The sequence below is a fragment of the Channa argus genome, chromosome 9 (assembly GCF_033026475.1).
Source record: "Channa argus isolate prfri chromosome 9, Channa argus male v1.0, whole genome shotgun sequence".
Classification (NCBI taxonomy): Eukaryota; Metazoa; Chordata; class Actinopteri; order Anabantiformes; family Channidae; genus Channa; species Channa argus.
In genome coordinates, this window is record NC_090205.1 from 11,680,387 (window position 1) to 11,701,159 (window position 20,773).

Genomic DNA, 20,773 nt, shown 5'->3' on the forward strand with positions numbered 1-20,773 from the left:
TGTAATATGGTTTGTGTATAGGTTTTTAACGGAATTAAATAAAGCTACTTTCCATGGTGTCATTAAATATGCACCCTTTAATAAAATAGTCGGCACAGTGAATGTGCTTTTGTTTTCTTTTTTGGGGAAACTCTTTCATTTATTTTTGTTCGGAAGTAAAACATTTCCAACAGTTGTAGCGCGTAGGCAACTTCCCATACTTCGAATGTCGCGCTAAATTACCTTGTGAACCAGTCACGTGGTACGTCCCTGCCGGCGAGGCTTCAGACGTCATCCAGACAAGCTTCGATACGCACTTCGCAAAATATTTCCCAGGCTACCGGACACACGCTGCGGGACGTCATATCAGTGCGTTATTCACCAGGTAACCGTGAAACCTGCGGTGTGTTTACGAACTTTTATATGTCTGTTTTAACCCGCAAGGCTCGTGCGTTTTAATATCTGAAGCTTGCAAGTGTAGTGCTAGCTAACACACCTAGATTCGCAGGGTAACAGTAACTGTAAGGTTAGCGCTAGCTGGTATTTTCTAGGTTCTTCATTTTTTTGCCAAAGTTATCGTTATTTCTTCACGCTAGGTAAGTTTACGTTTCGGTTAACATGTGTGTCGAGCTGCAATGTAAAAGTAAATGTCGATTAAATGGACAACCATAACCTGTGTTCAGTGTTAGTTGACGCAGTTAGGCCAACGCTAGCTAACGAGTAGAAACAAGGCGTGCCCAGTCGTTCTCATGGCTTTGTCTCTACCGAGGAGACGCTGCTCGCTTATTTTATTTTTTTCTCATCAAACACCGTCTTTCAAAAACAGCTTAAACAACAACGTAACATTATAGGTTTCTTGAATTTTATCAAAATCGAAACTCAGTGTATAGCTGAATGAAGCTTAGCCACAGCAAGAGATAATACATGTGTGTTATTAAGAGGGAGCCAGGTGGAACGGTGAGGTTACAGGGAGCAGAGGTGAAGAAGGTGCAGGACTTTTAAGTACTTAGGGTCAACGGTTCAGAGCAACGACGAGTGTGGTGAAGAGGTGAGTGCAAGCAGGTTGGAACAGGTGGAGAAAAGTGTCAGGTGTGTTGTGTGATAAAAGAGTATCAGCGAGAATGAAAGGAAAGGTGTTCAAGACGGTGGTGAGACCAGCGATGTTGTTCGGCTTAGAGACAGTGGCACTGAGAAAAGACAGGAGGCAGAGCTAGAGGTAGCAGAACTTAAGATGTTGAGGTTCTCTTTAGGAGTGACGAGGATGGACAGAATCAGGAATGAGGACATCAGAGGGACAGCTCATGTTAGATGTTTTGGAGATAAAGTCAGAGAGGCCAGATTGAGGTGGTTTGGACGTGTTCAGAGGAGGGACTGAATATATCGGTAGAAGGATGCTGAGGTTGGAGCTGCCAGGCAGGAGGAGGTCTAGAGGAAGACCAAAGAGGAGATTTATGGATGTAGTGATTGAGGACATGAAGTTAGTACATGTGAGAGAAGAGGATGCAGACGTCAGGGTTAACAGGGTTAGATGGAGGCACATGATTCGCTGTGCCGACCCCTGAAACGGACCAGCTGAAAGGAAAAGAAGAAGTGTACAGTTTATTGTATGTGCATTACTGAGTGTACATTTTTATATAAATTATCTAATGTTGGTCTGAAGTCTTGGCTCTCATAACTTATATAAACAGTAGATTCAGTAGGAGAGCAGACCATTGTGTCCCTTGTCAATTATTATTTTCCTTCTTAATTAATCTGTCACTGAATCACAGAAAAATACATTGTACAGATGAAGTTAGTGGTGTTTCTTAACTCCTTTGTTAACTCTGTTAACACTTTTGTTAACTCTGTTGTTTATCCTCAAGTTTGAGATTCTGAAACTGAGGAGGACAGCAATGGCCAAACAATCGATGGAAATCATTGCAAAGGTTTTGGAGGAGTCAGCTAAGCTCGTGGAGGAGCAAGTGGATGCACAATTGAGCAAACTGAATGAAATGGATGAAGATGATTTGGAAAGGCTGAAGGAGAAGCGATTAGAGGCACTTAAAAAAGCCCACAAACAGAAACAGGTATGTGGGTATTTACAGTATTTACATACAGTAAATTGTATGAGGCTAGTTTATTACATATGAATCGAAAGCAGATGAAAGAAACAGGGCTGTTTAGTAAATGTTTTACAGCAATTTTTTTACAGCAAGTGCAACTTAAAAAAGGTAAATAATTACTGTGAATGCTTCAGCATTGGTGCCTAGCTACTTCGGCATACTTTCAGCTTGGAACACTATTCAGACTTCAATAGATTTAGCCTATAAAGGACATTAATGCGTGTATACAACTTTTTAATATCTTTTATCCTTTTAAAGATTTTTATACTTTGAAAAATGATTGCCTTTGAAGTTTATAAGGTCTGGCTTTGGAGTTCATCTAACCAGTATATAAGGAAGCAACATTTCATTTCAGCTATTTTAGCTAAAGCAAAACATTAAGCTATTCTTAAGTAGCTTCAATTCAGCTTTCAGCAAAACCAAACACTTCAGCTCTTTCTGCAAAAACAATTCAGCTTTTTTCGGCTTTGCTTGGAAAATCCTTTTAGATCTGAAGCATTCACTGTGCATTTTCTTTTTGGAAATGCTTTTTCACGAGATTCTGTGGTTTACTACCATATTACAAACAAAACCCTCACTTCTGCAGCTTTGTTTTGGCATCATGTTCTGCCCCCTGCTCGGGTGCCTAAGCACCACCCCTTGCCTGTCTCCTGATAGGATAGGAATCTAAATGGATTTTTCCAAAGATAAAGGGTTTGCTATTATTCACGCCTGAATCTATTGACAGATGAAACTGCATGTCCTCACTTTCCTCTAATATGACAACAAATCTTTGTTATTTGAGATGTATTGTTCTGGCACCCATGGGCGATTTTCTCTTTTTTTTAAAGGAGTGGTTGTCTAAAGGCCACGGTGAGTACCGAGAAATCCCAAGTGAGAAAGACTTTTTCAGTGAGGTCAAGGAAAGCAAGAATGTTGTCTGCCACTTTTACAGAAATTCTACCTTCAGGTAAGTCCATAGCATGTGTTATTATATCAGCGTCAATATATAAATGGCAAAAAACTCCAGAGCACTCAAGGAGCATTTAGATCTTTAATTTTTTACTAATCGTACATTGGCAAATCTGCAAGCAATGTGTTTTGTGTGATAGGTTTAGCTCGCTTACTCAATGAGGATTGATAACAGGTTTGTCCATTTACGATTATTAAAGATGTAAATAGTCTTATTTTTGGCATTGAGCTTTTTGTATGTTTCTTCTCTAGCTCTGCAACTTGATGGGATAGTATGGTGTCCACATTATTGATTTTTGATTAACTTGGCATTATAGATATCTTTTATTATATCTGTATTGATCCCATAAGCAAAAGAATGTCAGGTGTAAGAAATTTAACGTAGTGCTAAAATTATTATTTTAATGCCATCTGACATAACCATAACCTGCAAAAGTACTAATAATGTTTTCACTTATTTATCTGGCAGAAATTACAGTTAAAGCTTTTCAAATTTAAATTGTGTTTTAAGGAGTTTGTTGTGTATTCTTCCTCCCGTCTCCTACATATAGATGTAGGATCCTTGACAAGCATTTGGCCATCTTGGCAAAGAAGCACTTGGAGACAAAATTCATCAAACTGAATGCAGACAAAGCCCCATTTCTCACAGAGAGGCTCCGTATCAAGGTAATTCCTACACTGGCTTTGCTCACTGATGGAAAAACCAAGGACTATGTTGTTGGATTCACTGACCTGGGAAACACAGATGAGTTTCCCACAGAGATGCTTGAATGGAGACTTGGCTGTGCAGATGTTATTAACTACAGGTAAGATGGAGACTCGCTTAATCTTTCAAGACCTTTATTGTATTGCCCTAATTTTGACATATGCCTTTTTTTTTTCTTTTTTTTGTCCCAGTGGTAATCTGAGGGAACCGCCCACAGTGACACAGAGATCCGGCAAAAAGTTTACTGCAGTACAGAAGAAAACCATCAGAGGACGAGGATACGACTCAGATTCCGATTCTGGAGATGACTGAAAACAGTTACCTGGTTTTCCCTCTCAGGGCTACCTCATTATTGTAGTCTAGCAGACAGCCCACCTTAATTTATCTTCTCAACTCCTCTCAGTGAGTTACCAGTATAATAAATTTACCAGACTTTAACTATCTTTGTGTCAGTCTTATTTAACAAATTGTCTACTTTTTTTTTAAACAAATGACATGCACAAATTCTCTGTTTTACTGAGCCACTGCTCACTTATCAACTAGCCCTTTTTAATATCGCTGTTGATTTGGGTCTCTTTGTTGGATACAACCTTTTGAATTACATGTATAGTCATTTGGGTAATTCTGCTTATTTCACGTTTTCTTTTATCTGAGACTGTAGAATTGAAATCATGATACGAGTGCCAAAATCATCTTATCAACATAGATTTTTACGACATTTCCTGGTAGCAAAAGTTTGTCTTAACTTGTAACTAATAAATGCATTTAAAGACATTTAAATGTGTGCTCCTAAAATTCGTTAGTCTTTGGTTTTTGTGGCTTCTAAAAGCTGATACGGCCCAATTAGATTTCCCACGTGAGAAAGTTTACCTGCTTCCTCAGGTGAAACAGGACAGTGAGAACAATGCCAACCTGTACACACTGTCCTGAATCTATACTACATAACACATTACCACGTTGTATGTAATGTGGCAAACACTGGTGAAAGCGACAAAGACAATTTGCAAACGAAGCCCATCATATTTAAGTGTACTGCTGATACCATTCATACAGTGCGAGGACAAGGTGGAGCATCTCATCACTGGAACACATCTGTGGGAAGTGGTGAAACACGTTTTGTGACTTGCTGGTAACATTTACTTTGGGGGAAAATGTTGATATTCCTTAAATATCATTTGCAGTCCAATCTTTGAAAGAATAGAAACAGCTAACTGAATGTGAATTCCTAGGTAGAATGGAACTGTGACACAGAAGTGTTTAAAAAAAAGGTAGCTGCGCTCACGATGTTGAGGTTCTCTTTAGAAGTGACAAGGATGGACAGGATCAGGAATGAGTATGTCAGAGGGACAGCTCATGTTAGATGTTCGGAGATAAAGTCAGACGCGGTGGTTTGTATATGTTTAAAAGAGAGACTGAAATGGAATGTATATAGGGAGACAAAACGACTTGCAATTAAACGTGCCACAAAGGTTTTTATTAAGAAAGAATATTATGACAAACTGGTTAACTTGGTTCATGAGACTGCAAGTTCTCAAACTGGATAAGAGTTTGATGGCAAAATTTTAATAGCTCATATCCAACCAATTAAAACATGCTGCATGCAGCGGCCATCAAGCCCACGTGATGCCAAATCATTTTTTTTTCTGTGTAGTGGAATCACAGGTGGTAGTCTTTGTTTTTTCTCCATATTTACATAAATCTGAATAAGTTGTTTGAGAGGAACTAAGATTCTATAGCCTTGGGGTCTACAGGTTGGAGGAGACGATGGACAATAAGTTCTCCTTTGCTGTTAATGTATGTGTCGGCCATGTCCTGTTCAGTGGGGAGTCCATAGGGAGTCTTCAGTGGCTGAATCCTGAATCATTCAGGACAGAGATGACAGAAGGGCAGCAAATTATTGTCTCTTAAATAACTAAACATAAATTTATTATATACTTTAAAAATAGATGTCATCAGATTTCCTTCTATTGCATGCTTGAGGATTTAGAGAGTTTTATCTTACCTTACAAGGTGTTTGACAAATTTCAGTTGGCTATTGACTGCAGGTGTGTTTTTGTGGATCACTGGGGTATTTGCCTAAACTCATGCCAGAGAGAACAAAATTAGTGGAAACAAAAACAACACTGAGGTCTGCTAGCAAAAGTGAGCTGTAGAAGATGGGGCTTTTGTGATAAAAATCGCACTGTGACCAAACCTTGAGATGCTGACGACTGCTTTACCAACTGAGCTACAGCCGCCCCGACTGTTTAACAGAAAAGGCAAACTACTGTAATTTTTTGTAAATGGTAAATGTCGATTTATATAGCGCTTTTATCCGAAGGCCTTTACGATGTTGCTTCTCATTTACCCATTCATTCTCCAATGTGCTCACCTGGGCTATCAGGAGCGAGGAGGGACCGGGAATGAAACCACTGGCCCTGTGGTCTGTGTAAGTCTGCCTTACAAACTGAGCTACATCCGCCCTAGTAGTGCAGAACGGCGACAAAAGCCTTACCTTCTGAAGCCCCAGGTGTTTCACCATCTCTTTCTCCCAGTGTGGTCTTCGCATCACACTTTTAACTCTTGTCACTATGTGGAGTTTATGAGGTTGGTCTGGATCCCCACCATATTTTTCATGTTCTTTTGATCTCTCAGCAAAAAGCTGCAAAGACAAACGTAACCTTTGTATACTGACAATGGCAGGAATGAGATGGAAAAAAAGCTTGTTGCAAGTTGCATTAGAATTTTGTAAATTTAATCTGTGAGGAGGATCCAAATGATATGACCTCTATCATTGCTAAATTTACCAATATGAGCCATGTGCGTACAGCATGAATTTAAGTTAGTAGTAATGAAAATGTACTGTTCTTAACAAATCTGGAACGCATAGAATTATGTATAAATAAGACGCCTGAGGTTTTTGCTTTTGTTCTTACCTCTTTAGGGATTCTTGCTTTTGTAAATTTACTGCGTGCTGACACAAACCCAGGGCAAGGTGACAAAACTGTAGCTTCTGTCAGGATCTGTAAAACACAAAATCAGAGACAAGACAAAGGACAACTGTTAAATTATAGCATAGATTAACATGCAGCTTTGTTCTCAGTAGCACACAAGAATAAACTATAAGAAAATATTAATTTGTCAATTTACGACCCATTACCAAGTTAAAAACTGGTGGCTATTTGAGCATGAAAACTGAATTGACTTAAACTTGAATTTCATTATTCAATATCACAATGATATTTATGTGACAATATACACTTGAGTCTAATCATTTTTTCATGTTTAAGCTTATTATCATTTAGTAGTTGTACAAGTCAAATTTCCCCATGAGCTGGATGTGTTAAACAAACGTGTCAACCAGTTCTGTTCTAAGACAAAGCCAGTAAACGTTCGCACTTCTAATAGAGAAATACTGTTTTCAGTTTACGTCTAAAGCATTTAGAATACTCTGATGTTCTTACCTTGATTGACAGTGAGCTCATACCGCGCCAGATACCTGACATATTATATTTTCCTTCAAGGGTTCCTTCAAGTTTACCAGAACTGCAAGCATGCAGGTCAAGGTTACAGCTCCTCTAACCCTTAAAAACAATTGATAATAACCAAACGTTGTGAAAACAACACAATTGTAACTATATCATCATATGCGCCAAACATCCACATACAATTTTAGTTGAAGAGCTCAAAAAACACTACACACGTTGATATATCACCAATTTTCTCCCCTTCGTGGATGTTTCCACCGGAATGAGTTACATTTAAACTGCTCCGATATAACAAATTTTTCTTGTACAATGTTCCTATAAAATTGTATTTGATTTCTAAAAAAGGAAAAAATATATAAATATATATTCCCATTTATATCATTTGGAAGATAAATATAGCTACTTTTGTTGTGTGTTTTGTTGAAACTGCATCCATTCATAAACAAATGCACGGTGTTAAGGTTACGTTTCTCCGGGAGTTGTTTTTATGGCACACGTACGTAGCTATCAAGTCAGGAAGCTGGTACCATTTCATCCGGTGATTTTCCTCATTCGGCTTGAGCATGAATACAGTGCGAGTTTTCTAGAATGTTTTAAAAGGCGAAGGGTGGACAGAACAATGACTCAAAATCATGTGTCAGGGATGGAGGCGTCTGCCATCTCCCTGCTAAAGCGGGCGGTGGAGCTGGACCACAGCAGCCGCTTCCAGGAGTGTCTGGTCTGGTACCAGGAGGGCATCCAGCTGCTCATGGACGTGTTGAAAGGTCCATGTCGTACTCTCTCTCTTACATAGATACACTTGTAGTAAAATGAAGACAATTGACAAAAATATGTGTCTTTCTTGTGTCAGCAGCTGTGACAGATGAATCAAAGAGAGGGCACTACAGGGAGAAGATAAAGGGCTACATGGACAGAGCAGAGCAAATCAAAGCGCACGTGAGCCAAATGAAAGAAGGTAATTGGTGCTCAAGTACTCAAATCTGGCTTATGATCTAAATGGCCAATTCACCCCAGGGAGGGTCAGGCTGGCATTTATATTAAATGGGCTGTGCCCCTCTCAAATACCTATTTGTGTTTTGTCAAATGAACGCTAACAAATGTTCAAACAATCTAATGTTTATTTACTTATGTAATCTGGCTAAAATTGGTCAAGGGATTGTATGTACTGGGGCTGAAGGGACAGCAAGATCAGAGCGGTATGAAATGTAGAGTCAGAAGGTGCAGAACTACTTTAGTGCAGTCATCCTTTTCACTAAAAGGTTTACAGTTATGGAACATGATATCTTTAGATTTAAAATCACAGTCAGAGATCTTAGTTTTCACTACAAAGCTGAAACAATGGCATCCACAACAGCGATGTGGATACTGGAAAGGTTTTGTTGGTTTGTTAGATTCTCAAATTCATACTATTTTATTGTGTGCACTTACAGGTATAGGTTTGTGTGGAGTTGCAAATGCACATATGTTTGTTGACACATCACAGCTGACGGTGTTGACATGGTTGTGTGGAATAAATGTACACAGTAATCTGTAACTACATATAGTTTTTGCAGATTCTGCAGATTTGCTTTTTACTGTCTCCCCTGTATGTACGGAATCAGTTTTGTAGTTGTAACAACGTTTAGCAGTACTGTCTGTGAATGAATGAATGAATAAATAAATAAATCTATCCATTCATTATGTGTAACTTATTCTGTTTAGACCTGAATAAGTCACCAGTCTATTTAAGGACCAACACAGAGAGGCATACACAGACAGACAATCATTCACATTAACAACTAAAGGCAATTTAGAGTCACCAATTAACCTAACATGCAGGTCTTTGGACTGTGGCTCGGAATCCAGGGAAGCATGGGGAGGACGTGCAAACTCATGAAAAAAAAAATTTAGTCATCAGGCCCCCTGTTTCGTTTCAGCTATTTCAGCAAAAACGGTTCAGCTTTTTTCAGCTTTGCTTGGAAAATCGTTTCAACGCCGAAGCATTCACAGTGCATTTTCTTTTTAGAAATTCTTTATGTTGGTCTTCTGTTTCTGTATCCCTCTCATGTCAGATGGAAAGTATCACGAGCAGATTAGAATATTAGAGGATGCCATTGGTTATAGCTACGAGTCTCTGTTCAAGCCGTACATCAGCAGTTCTCTCTCAGAGGTCTGGGTGGAAGACCCATACGTACGACACACTCACCAGGTGAAAGCCCACTTTTTATTGTTGATTTGTTTTGAGATGTAACTCCTCTTTTTAACCTAATTGTGGCTTATTTAATTTGGCTTTGTTTAATGACTGCAAACAAAGAATTATTCATAGTCATGTTTGTATCAATCCAAGGTTGAATTCCCTCCAGAGCAAAGCAGTCAACTACCTTGAACTCAGAATTCTCCAAACCTAGAGTTAACTAAGAGTTATTAGTTTTTTTAATAATTTATCTTAACTTTGCTTTTTTTACAATGGGAATGTGCGCTATAAAAAAACATTAAGTGATATGCGTCTTAAGGGAGTCCAGCCTTATTACCTAATCCTGAACTCTTGAAAGTATGGGATTTAACACAGTAGAAAAGTCAGAGACAGGTCAAATATAGAAAACTCTGCACTAAATTTTAATTTTTACATTTTTACATTTTTCTGTTTGATCCACAGATATTAGATTTATGATGATTGTATGAAAAAGAAAAGCTGTATATTTAAATACTTATATATTTACATTTATTAATTGAATACTTCAGTAGTTGTTGTTGTTTATTAATTTTGACCGAGATTTTTAGCCCTTGACATATTTTTAACCCCCTTTTTCTTTGCCACAGTTGTACAACTTCCTACGGTTCTGTGAGATGCTGTTAAAAGCTTCCTGCAAGGTGAAACTGATCCATCTCCTCACTTCACAGGACGTACGTTATTCAAACAAACAGGTCACACTATGTAAAAAATTTATAGCATGTTCCGTTAATACTGTTGTTTCACAGCCTCTGTTCTGTGCTGCAGGCAGATGGCAGCCAACAAAGCAGTGCTCTGGCAGAGATGAAAGAGAGTCTCAGTGCTCAGGGAGTAACTCTGGATCTGCAGTACTCCTCCACTATTCATGACAGGGAAATCAGGTACAGCTAAAATTATTACGGCAGCGTACAGCAGCGTCATTGACAAAATAAATGACAGATTTAATATTAAAACAACACACCATATACTGTATATTAAATCTTTCAAAGAAAATAATTTTTGTAAAAACTAAAGTTTACTTTCTCCTTAGCACCACTTCTTTCATAGTTTTCGCTTTATTTAGTGGTTGTAATCTAGACTTAATTTATTTTAGGTTTGACAATGGTTGGATCATAAAAATTGGAAGAGGGCTGGATTACTTCAAGAAACCAAAGGTAAGTTTTCAACCTTGATTTTGATTACAAATAGTATTTAATATTCATCCATTCTTTCATTGTCAGAACTACTGTGCTATGAATCAACATCAACCTCTCTTGTAAAATGTTATGTCCAACAGGGCAGATTCTCTCTTGGATATTGTGACTATGACCTCAGGCAGTGCCAAGAGACCACTGTAGATATTTTTCACACCAAACACACAAAAAGTCTATGAGATTCATGAGGCTTCTATTTACTTTTTTGTAACTCTAGAGGCTGAAGTTACTCGCCTGTCAAAGACACATCTGTTGTGTTGCTGGAATCGCCTTAATATACACATGCATGTGATCAGCCTCATAATAGTTGTGCAACTGAGAAGTTGTCAAAGATTTTATGACTATAATTGTTCATGATCATTTATTCTCATAATTGTATGTCTTTTGTGTTTGTTTTGTTGTTAGAATTGCGTAGGAAGTTTGCTGTTTTATTTTAAAATGGCAAAAATAGTAAAAAATGTTTATCACCATTGAAGATTTAATGCAGATATAGCTAGTACAAATGTTTGTATCAGTAATTACTTTGCCATTTCAAAATATTGCGATGCAGTCGTCTTCACCCAACTGTAAATGTCTTTTTTTTCCAAGACCTTTTTATAGACTTTAATAAATTATTTTCTTAATAAATAATATTTTATAATTTTGTGGTCTTTACAGTTATAATGCCATCTGGTGGAAGTATAATTTTTAACATGTGAAATTACAATAAAAGAGCTTTTTATGTCATAAATTGTCTGTTTTATATTATTTCACCATCAGAGGTTGTCCTGTTCTACCCAATTCCACACATTCTGCACATCTATTTTATTTAATTTGTGATACATTTAATTTGATATATATTTGGTATATGGATCATATATTCAGTTTCTTTGCTTTTTTTCGCTATTTGTTCTGTTTTTGTAAAACCTGCTATTTCCAATTAACAAACAAACTCATCTCAATTATCACTTACTCAGCTGTTCTGGACATTTTGTGCATATCGCATCGTCTTCATCAGCAGATTCTATTCACTTCACTATAAACCTTTCAGGCATTAGCCTTGTAAAAACAATAAAAAGCTGACTGGTGAAGGCTGAAGCTTGCTCAAACACCTTTATGAGGGAAAAAGTCTGGGCCACAGAAGCCTCTGCACATTATGTTTTAAAGCATATTTCTTTTAAATTTTATCAAAACATATTTTGATCAAATAGTAGTTTTAATGAATATTTTAAACTGTGTAAAGTGTGCATGCCCATGGCCGTCCATGAATTTTACCACAGTGCCACAAAATCTCAATGCAGCAGGAGTTGCATTATTTTTAAACAATTTTTATTTTGTTTCTTCACAAAGCAGTTTCTGCTGCTGGCTCCAGGCCCACTGCTTTAAAATGGTTACAATGCTTTGGGGAACTTGGGAATCTAGTGGTTTAAGAAATTAGCTGATTACACATGACACCAAATGGCAACTAGTTAATGTGCAAAATATGTTTTAATAATTGTCATGAGAACCTATAGCTCAGTATGAAAAAGCAAGTCTGGAATGATTTGTATCATTTCGTCAGTGATGAGATTATGTTATCTGTGATCTCTGGCTTTAAAAATGAATCCAATTTAATTTGAATAACAAAAATGTTTTCCTAATATTAATCATTGTGAGACAACAGTTCCTCAATAAAGAGTTGTGGGAAAGTGTTTGAATGAACAGTATGGCCTCAAATAGTGCCATGGTGGGATTAGCTATCGACCTTAATCTTGATATGCACAGTCCTCATTTTGGCTCTGAGAGGAATAAATTGTAATCCATCAGGAAACCACAAGGACCAGAAACATCAGACTGACAGCAAATGTCAATGTCTATGTTTTCCTTTAGCTGGAAGAACAAAGACTACACACTGCAAGTAGCAGTCAGTGATGCATATACTGCATGTACAAACTGCTTTTCTATAACATATCACATATCAGTTTTATTAAATAAATACCCAGCTATAATCACATTTTAAGATAACATAAGGCTGCATTCATATTGTCCTTTAAGAACAGATTACCAATGATAAACCCATGAATGGAAGGAATTCGATAAAACCACATTCCAGACTCTTATGTTACTGGGGTCTCCCTAGTATGCTGCATGTGGTCTGCTGCATGTCATGGAAGAGATAAAGATTTGTGTGATAAAGTGAGGCTTTTTATTTTTGGCCATATATGCAGACACAAAATGTGGATGCACAGGTTTGCTTTCCATTTCCTGCTGCCCTCCCTCCCGCTGATTGTAGCCCAGTGGCCTAGATAGTGTTCTCATCTATGAATATTAGACCGTGTGAATATGCAGAAAATCAGATTCACTGCTGCAACTCTGTGATTGTAAAAGTGTGTGGGAGGTATCTTTATCTGTTTCAGCATGACTGGAAGAGTACTTTTTGTATTGTTTTAAGATTTTTCTCTACTTTTACAGAAACGGACCCCAAATGGAAAAAACAAGGAAGTTGCACTTTTGTGGTAAACATGTTTCCCCACAGGCCACGAGTAGCCCAAACAGGAGTCTTTGATGAAAATCAGCCGTGTGTCTACTTTTGGCATATTAGTAATGCATAGTAGTAATGACATCTATTTATATGTTTAGAAACACACCCATCTCTACCTCATTACCATATAGACTTTCGTCAGTGTCAGACAGATTTGGATTTGTACTGTGAATCTCTCCAGGGCTGTGAGATGGCTAATTCCTGGTTATTTTTTTTACATTTTAACTTTGTAAGACACACACACTCACACAGAGCCCCCCCTGTGATCATTGGGGGGGTAAGCAACCCGGTGTAATGTGTAAACAGCTCTGTGAGCCATAATTCCTATACGCCTGTCCTCCTTCCAGCTGGAGCTTTATTTTTTTCCTTCTACTCTCATTTCTGGGCCTAAAATCAGGTTAGCGTTTTATAAGGAGCTTAGCGCAGAGGGCCACAGTGCACCACTAATGTAATAGAGTATCTCTCTCTCTCTTTCCCTCTCTCTCGTTCTCTTCTGTCCTCTTTTCTCATTGTGCATTTGCTTACCCCTCCATGAAGTGACCTTCTCTCTCTTTATCTTTTACCCTGCCTGGTTTTCTCTTTCCTTCCACTTTCCTTGTTCCCTTCCATCAGCAACTCCCTCCGGCTGCAGATGTGGACGACACAAGCCTGAGGTTTAAACATTTGGACAGTCACACAGCGGAGACAAGGCAGCCCAGCGTACAGAGAGGAGGAAAACAGATCAGGGAAGCAGAGCAGCTGCTATCATACTGTATTTTGGTAAGTTGTCTCATTTTTGTGCTCGCCTGTGTGAGATTGTGTGTGTGTTTAGAGAAGTACTCTCCCTGAATGTGAGGTGGATTTTATCCTGCAGTATGCAGCATGAGAAGTTTGGGATAAAGCTGCTGTGGTGGATTATAATGCTGTGGGATCTTACACGATCTCTCTGCATTGTCAATAATCCACAGGATAATCTTCTGTTTCTGTTGGGGCTGTACAGCTTGATGGCAACTGGATGGCAAAATTCAGGGGGACATGAGCACTTCATGAATCTGCTTCATTCATTTTGGCTTTAAAGATTAATCATATTATGACAAGAGGTTCAAATACTGTATCAGATATGTCACATGCAACTTATTGGAGTGTCATGTGGTCTTAATGTGCTTGGAGGGCGTGTTTGCAGTCTAAGAGCTGACTTGGGTGATATGAAAGGTGCAGTGTGGACTTTGCATGTTTGTCCATAACCTGACACATCCCGTCTTATCAGACACTCAAGCTGTAAGCTTTGTTGACACCAGTTCCTGGGCCACACAAGGAGAGCGGTGGGAAACACCGAAAATGGTACATGAATATTGCAAATAGAACACTATCCCTAGGGCAGTGTACAAGTCTGTGAAACAAAGGAAACAAGCCGCCTGCTCTAAATCTTGCATCCAGTAACACATCAACCAAATCCGGATGTTTGTCAGGCAAGTGCTGCAATAATAAGGCTGCCTGAGAGCAAAATGTCGGCTATTGCAAAAGCAGCAGGCTGCTTTGCTTTTTGACGGTGCAACATTTATATGTGCCCTCATACTAGTTGTAATGTCATATTAGAAATCCTAACAGAGGCGTTCTGTTACCTTCATGTTTGTTTGTTTGCTTGGTGAGGCTGTACTAAATGTCTTTTATGCCCCTTGTAAAAGCCTCTTTGATTGTGTTGTGTTGATGTTAAGGACAGAGATTTCACACTACATCACACCCAGCAAAAGTAACCTGTAGCCAGATACTGTAGTGCCAATAAACCTTTGAACCTCAAGGCCAGTGTTACATCTTCAGCTATCACATGAGAGCATGTAGTTCATATCCTACTAAAGAACAGACAACATGTTACTGAAGTGTTCACAATGTGTTAGGTGCCAGCTCTTACTTCTAAAAACTGTATGCCTGCTGTTTATATTCCTGCTTACAATCGCTCCCATCATCTGTGTCTTTTTTTTTTTTTTTACGTACTTTCTTATTGTTTGTGCTTCTTTCAGGGATCAGACCAATGGAGTCTTTTTCTGGGGACACAGAAGAAAGCACTGAGGAGATTGCAGGTGAGCTTTTCTGTTGTAATATTTTACCTAAGGGTATAATAGTGAGGAGAAAGCATCTCTTTGATAAAAGTGAGCTATCAAAACAACAGATTTGAAACTGCATGACATTGAAGCACATGACCAACACAGAGTATCTATTTATTGAGGGTTGCAGAGAGTGATCGATCATATGCATGGGCATGTCTGATGTAATGATAAGATATTATTCATATTCTTCTGCTGAAAAAACGATTTTTCGATAGGGTGTAAATATGCAGGCAGGTGAGGTGTGCACATGTGTGGGTGTGAGCTGCTGTGACCTGGATCTTTTTAAATTTCAATCACTGTTAGGACGCAAAAAGTCTAAACTGAAGTCTCTGAAAACTCGTCTCTTTCGGAGGAGTAGGAGAGTAACAGTTGGAGAGGGAAACACTAAACTCAGCCAATCCGCCTCTGACATTACTGCAGGAAAAAGACTTGGATCAGATGAAGATTTGGTGTGAGTGCTTATATGATAAGTAAATCTTGTGTGCGTTCACTTTACAGCCGCATTTTCTGTCCTCATTTGTAGTTTGGCTTTCAACCTGTTACTGAGTTTTTCTCCTGCAACCACAGATGCCCCCAGGGAAGCATGGGATCACGAGCATTGTCCCATGACAGCATCTTCCTGACTGATCAGGTCCTGACAGATGCCGAACCTGTCAAGGTCTTATCTCAGGAGAATGTTCACAGCAAGATCAAAGCTTTGCAGGTACAACCTTTTTTCCCCAGTCATTTGAGCATTTTTGGAAAATGGGCCTTTATAAATGTTGCCATATAAATTGATAGAATATGTGAACACTGGTATCATAGATGAAGCTTCAGCAGCAGAAAATGCATTTGGGACCGCCCCCATTAGTTCTGCCCATCAGACGTCCTGAGGAACTGGGTAGCTATTTAGAGGATGACAGTCTTCCCCATAGGCCCCCTGAGATCTCAGGATGTGATGCTACAGCTCAGGGGGCCCTCAGCAAGGTGATTATTCATCTCACACTGAACCCATAATTTTCTGCATGGTTGATCCATTCTAGTTCATTTAGGACTATCTGAGGGGATGTTTATACGTTCCTGAGTGTAGCTGTGGATGGTATTTATTAATTCTACTTATCCTATATGCATAAACTCAATAAATTAGTCCTAATTTCCACCAAATGCTTAACTCTGCCATAGCCATAACTTTTAGTTGAATGGGAAGTGAATGTGAATCAATGATCAGATAGTAACAGTTAAATTGCAGACATTTGCTGATTAGTACTGGGATTTGAAATTGTTAAAAATTTAGCAGTTGATATTTTTTGCTTCCTATTTTTGTTGTTGACATATCGTATAAAAAAAGGGTGGCACCTCAGCACCAAGCCCAGTGTTTTGCACCAAAGTTGTAAACTGGATCACAAATATTTCATTTAAACAAATGCACACCAATCCCTAAAACATATGGATCCTTTTGTTTTTAGCAAATGTAATGCAAACAGAAGTAAAGAGTGCATTTTTAGACACAGCGAATAGACATTTACAGCAGCAAGAATGTCACTCATATATTATAGATAGGTGACATGTTTTTCATGTTTGAACAAAAATACAGCTTTATGGCACACAAGTCATGCTGGTTAGCAGGATTAGTGTAAATTGTTTTTGAAGACTTTTTTTTTGTTCTAAATCTTTATATGCTTTGTTACTTTATAAAATGGTTTGTTGTTTTGTTTTTTCAGAGCCTTTCTCATCCAGCCTCACATCCACTTTCACCCATCCTCAAACCTGCCGTGACAAAACCTCTTTCCTTGACTCCATCTATCCCTGTGCCTCTTTCCATTTCCTCTTTTTCTGTTGTTGAGCCCCCCCTGGACTTCAGTTCTCCAGCCCAGTTCACACCCTGCCTAGATACCTCTGCTGCACGTCATCGGATGTCTGTCAAGCCCAGAAACCAGAGGGCCAGCACCAAGAAGAGACTTGCTACAGTAAGTGACCATGCATTCCAGGATGTACAGCACACTGCACATAGCTTTACTTCCCTAATCTTGCTATCTTTTCCTTTGGCAGACTGATTCCAGTTCCTATTCACACAATCTAAACAACATTGATCACCCTGAGTCTGTGAAAGAAGAAGAGCAGCAAATTAGTGCTCAATACGAGGATACACTGAGAAAGGTGGAAATTTCTGTCACATCTCAGCTTCCTTCCAAATGCCTAGAGGTGGCACCGATCACACCAGAAGCAGCACCAAAATCACCCTCAATAACTTCCCAACATTACAGCATTTCTCCAGTGACAGTGCCCTCTGTATCCTCACCAGTACTTCGAGTTAAGCCTCACAGAACCATGGAACGGCCACATTCATCCTTTATAGGGTCAGAACTGAAGGACAAAAGAGAGCAGGAGTTTGAGACACAACTCGTGTCCCATGATAAGAGGAATGCTCCAATAAGGACTGGAATCATTGAAGACTCCTCAGGTCGGACCTCCGCTACTTTAGGCTCTGTGGTGGCATTCAGGTCTTCATCTGATCACCAGCAGGTTCAGGGTGAGCTAGAGAACACAGGGGAACGAAAAAGAGCTGCCCCAGGATCTGGGTCTTTCCATTTATGCATCACCACCGGCAAAACCCGAGATGGAGAGAGACCCCGATCAGGCAGTTTTGTAGGGGCTCTGGAAATGGCTAAAGCCAGGAACACGATAATGGGAAGAACAGAGGATAAACCTTTTTCAGGCATGAAGGAAAAGGAGGAAATGAGAGACTTACAGACCCGAGGTGGGGGCCTTACAGTGGGGAGACTTAGACAAGAGGGAGCTTCACCCAAAAGCTCAGTACCTCCACAGGAGAGGGATGACATTCTCCAAAACTTAGAATCAGTGACAACATCTAAAAATATAGCCAGAGATACTAGCCCAGCTGCAGTGGGGGAGGTGGAGAGCAGACAAGAGGTGGTGGAAGAGGCAGTGGAAGGACAGGGGACCCAGGAGGAAGAAGGAAAAACAGCATTCGGTGTTAAACTGCGCCCTACATCTCAGTCGACGAGGTTTCGATCTGATGCCTCTGCTCACCATCACTTAAAGAGCTCTGTGACTGAGGAGCAAGGGGACGAACAAAAAAGACAGGAAATAAGTGAAAATGTAATCTGTGCATCTAAAAAACTGCCAACAAACATATCAAGCACACCATCCACCACTGGAGACAACCGACAGACAGGTGGGTTTCTCAGAAATCAGATGAACATGTTTAATCTTACGGTCACTTCTTAAAAAGAAAACAATATTTGTTACTTTATACTTTGCCAATAACAAAGGTTTAAGATTGGCTCACATAGCTGTGTTTTTCAGTTCCATATAGGGTCAAACATTAAACACATGCACGCTGTAAAGCTACGTCTGTGAGAGGAGATAAATTTCACAAAGTAAATAATCTCTCTACTGTGATAAGATTTTTACTGATCGCACAAGAACTTTGTACTCATTAAAATACCACCCAGGGTAACTTTAACAGTGCTGCCAATTGTGTCTAACAGATCTGTGTCACTCCTTAGATAAGTTTCCATCTAGCTTCTCTGTTCAAGTCAACCTGCCATCTGCCAGTGATCCTTACTGCCCTCCTACAGAATCCGAGAAAACCATCTCAAACCCTAAACAATTAGAAACAGCTGCCATCACAGCTCCTCCAGAGCCCCAGCCTGCTCCCCAAACAACCTCATCTGATGTTTCCTGGATGACTCTGGCACTGGAAAAGACCAGAAGCCTGCAGCAGCTTTTTACTAGTCGATTCCCCAGAGATTTTACACCCATGCAGACTACAGTTCGACCTCAAGCACAAGTACAGACTACAATTCAAACAGAGACACAGGCTACGGCACAAATGCAGTCACAGAATGTAAAAATACAGCCAAGTACCACACTAGTACAGACTGCAAATAAGCCATTACTTGTCATAGTGAAACCAGAAACACTGTCTGCCAAACCACCACAAATGGTGGTGCAACAGAAGACGCCAACAATGTCTACTGGTCCGTCTCCCAGAGAACCACAAATGTCAAAACCAATCGATGAACCTCAGTCCGCACCACAGTCTGCATCGGATCCATCTGTACAAACCAACACGTGGACAACCCAGTCTCCACTGCGCTCATCAACGCAAACAGAGACCTCGTCTAGTGCCACTCAGTCTTTAGCACAAACTAGCATTTCCTTGTGTCAGCATGACACAGCCCAACAACCCCCATGGACCGGTCGAAATCTCAACCGTACCAATCAGGTCAAATCAACCACTATGTTTTCTAATGCCTCAACATCCCCAGATCCTTCTCCAGCAGAGAAGCAGGAAAAAGGTTCATCACTGTCAGAAAGACGGACCGTTTGGGCTGGGTCAGTTAGCGAGAGGGCTGCTTTTCTGGAGAAGCAGACGGAGTGGACCAATCCACTAGGAAACAAAGGGGTTTGTGGGACTTCTTTGTTACAGTTTTTTTATACCACATGTGACAGCAAGCAGATAAAAGGATAAATCAAATGATATTTTATATTAACAGTGGTATTCCATGTTGCAGAGGAATAACCTTTACCAGGCTTTGGCTACACAGACAGATTTTTATTACATTTATTTTCTTTCTGGTTTCTCTATTCCAAGTATTTATAGATTTGTCCTTTAAATACTATGTTTATATATGAACAATGTATTCCGACTAGGTTTTCTAATATTGATTCATTTTGTCAGGTGGAATTGAAGAAAAACCAAACAGAAGTGCTGACACCAGGTGAAACTCCTGCCTCAACCAAAACCACAGTTCCAATAAAGCACACTAAGCTGGAGGGAAGAGTAAAACCTGCAGGTGGGGTCATACACATGATTTTCAATAACTGCATTACAGAGACATTTCAGAGACTTCATCTCAATATATCCATTTAAAACATCATATCTTTTTCAGAGTCAAGCCCTGTCAAAGTTCAAGACAGACCTCGCGAGGACAAATGGACACGGAAAAACATGTCATCCCCATCACCCTCATCATCACCCACACCACAATCAGTCTTGCAGTCCATGTCTGAAAGCGGCCAGCCATCATGGATGGAACTTGCCAAGAGGAAATCAATGGCCTGGAGTGACAAGACGATGGACTAAGAAGAAAAACAGACAGATATGTAAAGTAACAAGAAAGTGAACAGGCCTGCAGACAAATGTTAACTTTATCAAGGTTAATAAAATGAATGTTTGGTAAGAGTGATAGAAAGATGCTGATTCAACTCTTTGGTAATTTATGTATTAAGGGTATTGTGTTTGTGTATTCAATTGTATTTAATTGTAAAGAATTATGTCTAAGAGAGAAAGCATTATTTCCTCTCCACCAAAACCACTTTAAGATAAAGGGGATTTCTGAATAATGTTTTTATGTGTCAGCATTTCTGTGCTGCTAATAATTTATGTTAAATAATAAAATTTTCAATATTAAGCATGTTTGTCATTAAATCACTCTAAGATGGCTGCAGAAAATATGTTATTTGACTACATTTAAATCACTGTCACTGTCAAAGTTTTAAGCAATTTAGGCCTGAGACTGCAATGTATGCTAAACGTGGATAAAAAAGTTAGTCAAAAGACAAAAACTCTAATT

General features: G+C 39.3%; 4 protein-coding genes across 10 annotated transcripts; 3 read left to right on the forward strand and 1 right to left on the reverse strand.

Annotated features, from left to right (window-relative positions):
• The first annotated feature begins 219 nt into the window (after nucleotides 1-219).
• Nucleotides 220-4,176, forward strand: txndc9 (thioredoxin domain containing 9). 2 transcript variants are annotated; one of them, XM_067515683.1, is made up of 5 exons: nucleotides 220-364; nucleotides 1,842-2,045; nucleotides 2,912-3,030; nucleotides 3,584-3,838; nucleotides 3,930-4,176. In XM_067515683.1, the coding sequence occupies exons 2-5, from the start codon at nucleotides 1,872-1,874 to the stop codon at nucleotides 4,048-4,050; spliced, it is 669 nt and encodes a 222-aa protein (XP_067371784.1). In that variant the 5' UTR covers nucleotides 220-364; nucleotides 1,842-1,871; the 3' UTR covers nucleotides 4,051-4,176. The 2 variants fall into 2 exon arrangements, with proteins under 2 accessions (XP_067371784.1, XP_067371785.1); XM_067515684.1 differs by lacking the exon at nucleotides 220-364 and adding an exon at nucleotides 396-575.
• A 1,014-nt stretch (nucleotides 4,177-5,190) lies between these two features.
• Nucleotides 5,191-7,503, reverse strand: mrpl30 (mitochondrial ribosomal protein L30). 2 transcript variants are annotated; one of them, XM_067515685.1, is made up of 6 exons: nucleotides 7,421-7,503; nucleotides 7,182-7,301; nucleotides 6,654-6,740; nucleotides 6,233-6,379; nucleotides 5,741-5,814; nucleotides 5,191-5,593 (listed from the first exon to the last, which is right to left on the reverse strand). In XM_067515685.1, exons 2-6 carry the CDS (start codon nucleotides 7,221-7,223, stop codon nucleotides 5,461-5,463), a joined length of 483 nt encoding a protein of 160 aa, XP_067371786.1. In that variant the 5' UTR covers nucleotides 7,224-7,301; nucleotides 7,421-7,503; the 3' UTR covers nucleotides 5,191-5,460. The 2 variants fall into 2 exon arrangements, with proteins under 2 accessions (XP_067371786.1, XP_067371787.1); XM_067515686.1 differs by having other exon boundaries at nucleotides 7,386-7,496.
• Nucleotides 7,504-7,698: 195 nt separating this feature from the next.
• On the forward strand, nucleotides 7,699-11,342 carry mitd1 (MIT, microtubule interacting and transport, domain containing 1). Its single transcript, XM_067515682.1, has 7 exons — nucleotides 7,699-7,969; nucleotides 8,059-8,160; nucleotides 9,257-9,393; nucleotides 10,005-10,088; nucleotides 10,183-10,295; nucleotides 10,508-10,568; nucleotides 10,691-11,342. The coding sequence occupies exons 1-7, from the start codon at nucleotides 7,825-7,827 to the stop codon at nucleotides 10,784-10,786; spliced, it is 738 nt and encodes a 245-aa protein (XP_067371783.1). The 5' UTR covers nucleotides 7,699-7,824; the 3' UTR covers nucleotides 10,787-11,342.
• A 2,189-nt stretch (nucleotides 11,343-13,531) lies between these two features.
• Nucleotides 13,532-20,330, forward strand: cracdla (cracd like a). Of its 5 annotated transcripts, none has more exons than XM_067517179.1 (10): nucleotides 13,532-13,866; nucleotides 15,105-15,164; nucleotides 15,495-15,642; nucleotides 15,759-15,894; nucleotides 15,996-16,157; nucleotides 16,892-17,137; nucleotides 17,220-18,366; nucleotides 18,701-19,602; nucleotides 19,879-19,993; nucleotides 20,090-20,330. In XM_067517179.1, the coding sequence occupies exons 2-10, from the start codon at nucleotides 15,116-15,118 to the stop codon at nucleotides 20,281-20,283; spliced, it is 3,099 nt and encodes a 1,032-aa protein (XP_067373280.1). In that variant the 5' UTR covers nucleotides 13,532-13,866; nucleotides 15,105-15,115; the 3' UTR covers nucleotides 20,284-20,330. The 5 variants fall into 5 exon arrangements, with proteins under 5 accessions (XP_067373280.1, XP_067373278.1, XP_067373281.1 ...); XM_067517177.1 differs by lacking the exon at nucleotides 13,532-13,866 and adding an exon at nucleotides 14,886-14,981; XM_067517180.1 differs by lacking the exon at nucleotides 13,532-13,866 and adding an exon at nucleotides 14,904-14,981 and having other exon boundaries at nucleotides 15,550-15,642.
• Nucleotides 20,331-20,773: the final 443 nt, after the last annotated feature.

What these genes read in the sequence shown, in the direction of transcription:
- txndc9 (XM_067515683.1), top strand. Translation starts at nt 1,872, where the DNA reads ATGGCCAAACAATCGATGGAAATCATTGCAAAGGTTTTGGAGGAGTCA. An exon ending in AAGCCCACAAACAGAAACAG is followed by an intron (nt 2,046 to 2,911) that starts GTATGTGGGTAT and finishes TTTTTTTTAAAG; the next exon opens with GAGTGGTTGTCTAAAGGCCA. An exon ending in TACAGAAATTCTACCTTCAG is followed by an intron (nt 3,031 to 3,583) that starts GTAAGTCCATAG and finishes TCCTACATATAG; the next exon opens with ATGTAGGATCCTTGACAAGC.
- mrpl30 (XM_067515685.1), bottom strand. Translation starts at nt 7,223, where the DNA reads ATGTCAGGTATCTGGCGCGGTATGAGCTCACTGTCAATCAAG. An exon ending in TGAGCTCACTGTCAATCAAG is followed by an intron (nt 6,741 to 7,181) that starts GTAAGAACATCA and finishes TGTGTTTTACAG; the next exon opens with ATCCTGACAGAAGCTACAGT. An exon ending in TTTGTCAAACACCTTGTAAG is followed by an intron (nt 5,594 to 5,740) that starts GTAAGATAAAAC and finishes TGAATGATTCAG; the next exon opens with GATTCAGCCACTGAAGACTC.
- mitd1 (XM_067515682.1), top strand. Translation starts at nt 7,825, where the DNA reads ATGACTCAAAATCATGTGTCAGGGATGGAGGCGTCTGCCATCTCCCTG. An exon ending in ACGTACGACACACTCACCAG is followed by an intron (nt 9,394 to 10,004) that starts GTGAAAGCCCAC and finishes TCTTTGCCACAG; the next exon opens with TTGTACAACTTCCTACGGTT. An exon ending in ATTCATGACAGGGAAATCAG is followed by an intron (nt 10,296 to 10,507) that starts GTACAGCTAAAA and finishes AATTTATTTTAG; the next exon opens with GTTTGACAATGGTTGGATCA.
- cracdla (XM_067517179.1), top strand. Translation starts at nt 15,116, where the DNA reads ATGGAGTCTTTTTCTGGGGACACAGAAGAAAGCACTGAGGAGATTGCA. An exon ending in AAGCACTGAGGAGATTGCAG is followed by an intron (nt 15,165 to 15,494) that starts GTGAGCTTTTCT and finishes AATCACTGTTAG; the next exon opens with GACGCAAAAAGTCTAAACTG. An exon ending in GGATCAGATGAAGATTTGGT is followed by an intron (nt 15,643 to 15,758) that starts GTGAGTGCTTAT and finishes CTGCAACCACAG; the next exon opens with ATGCCCCCAGGGAAGCATGG.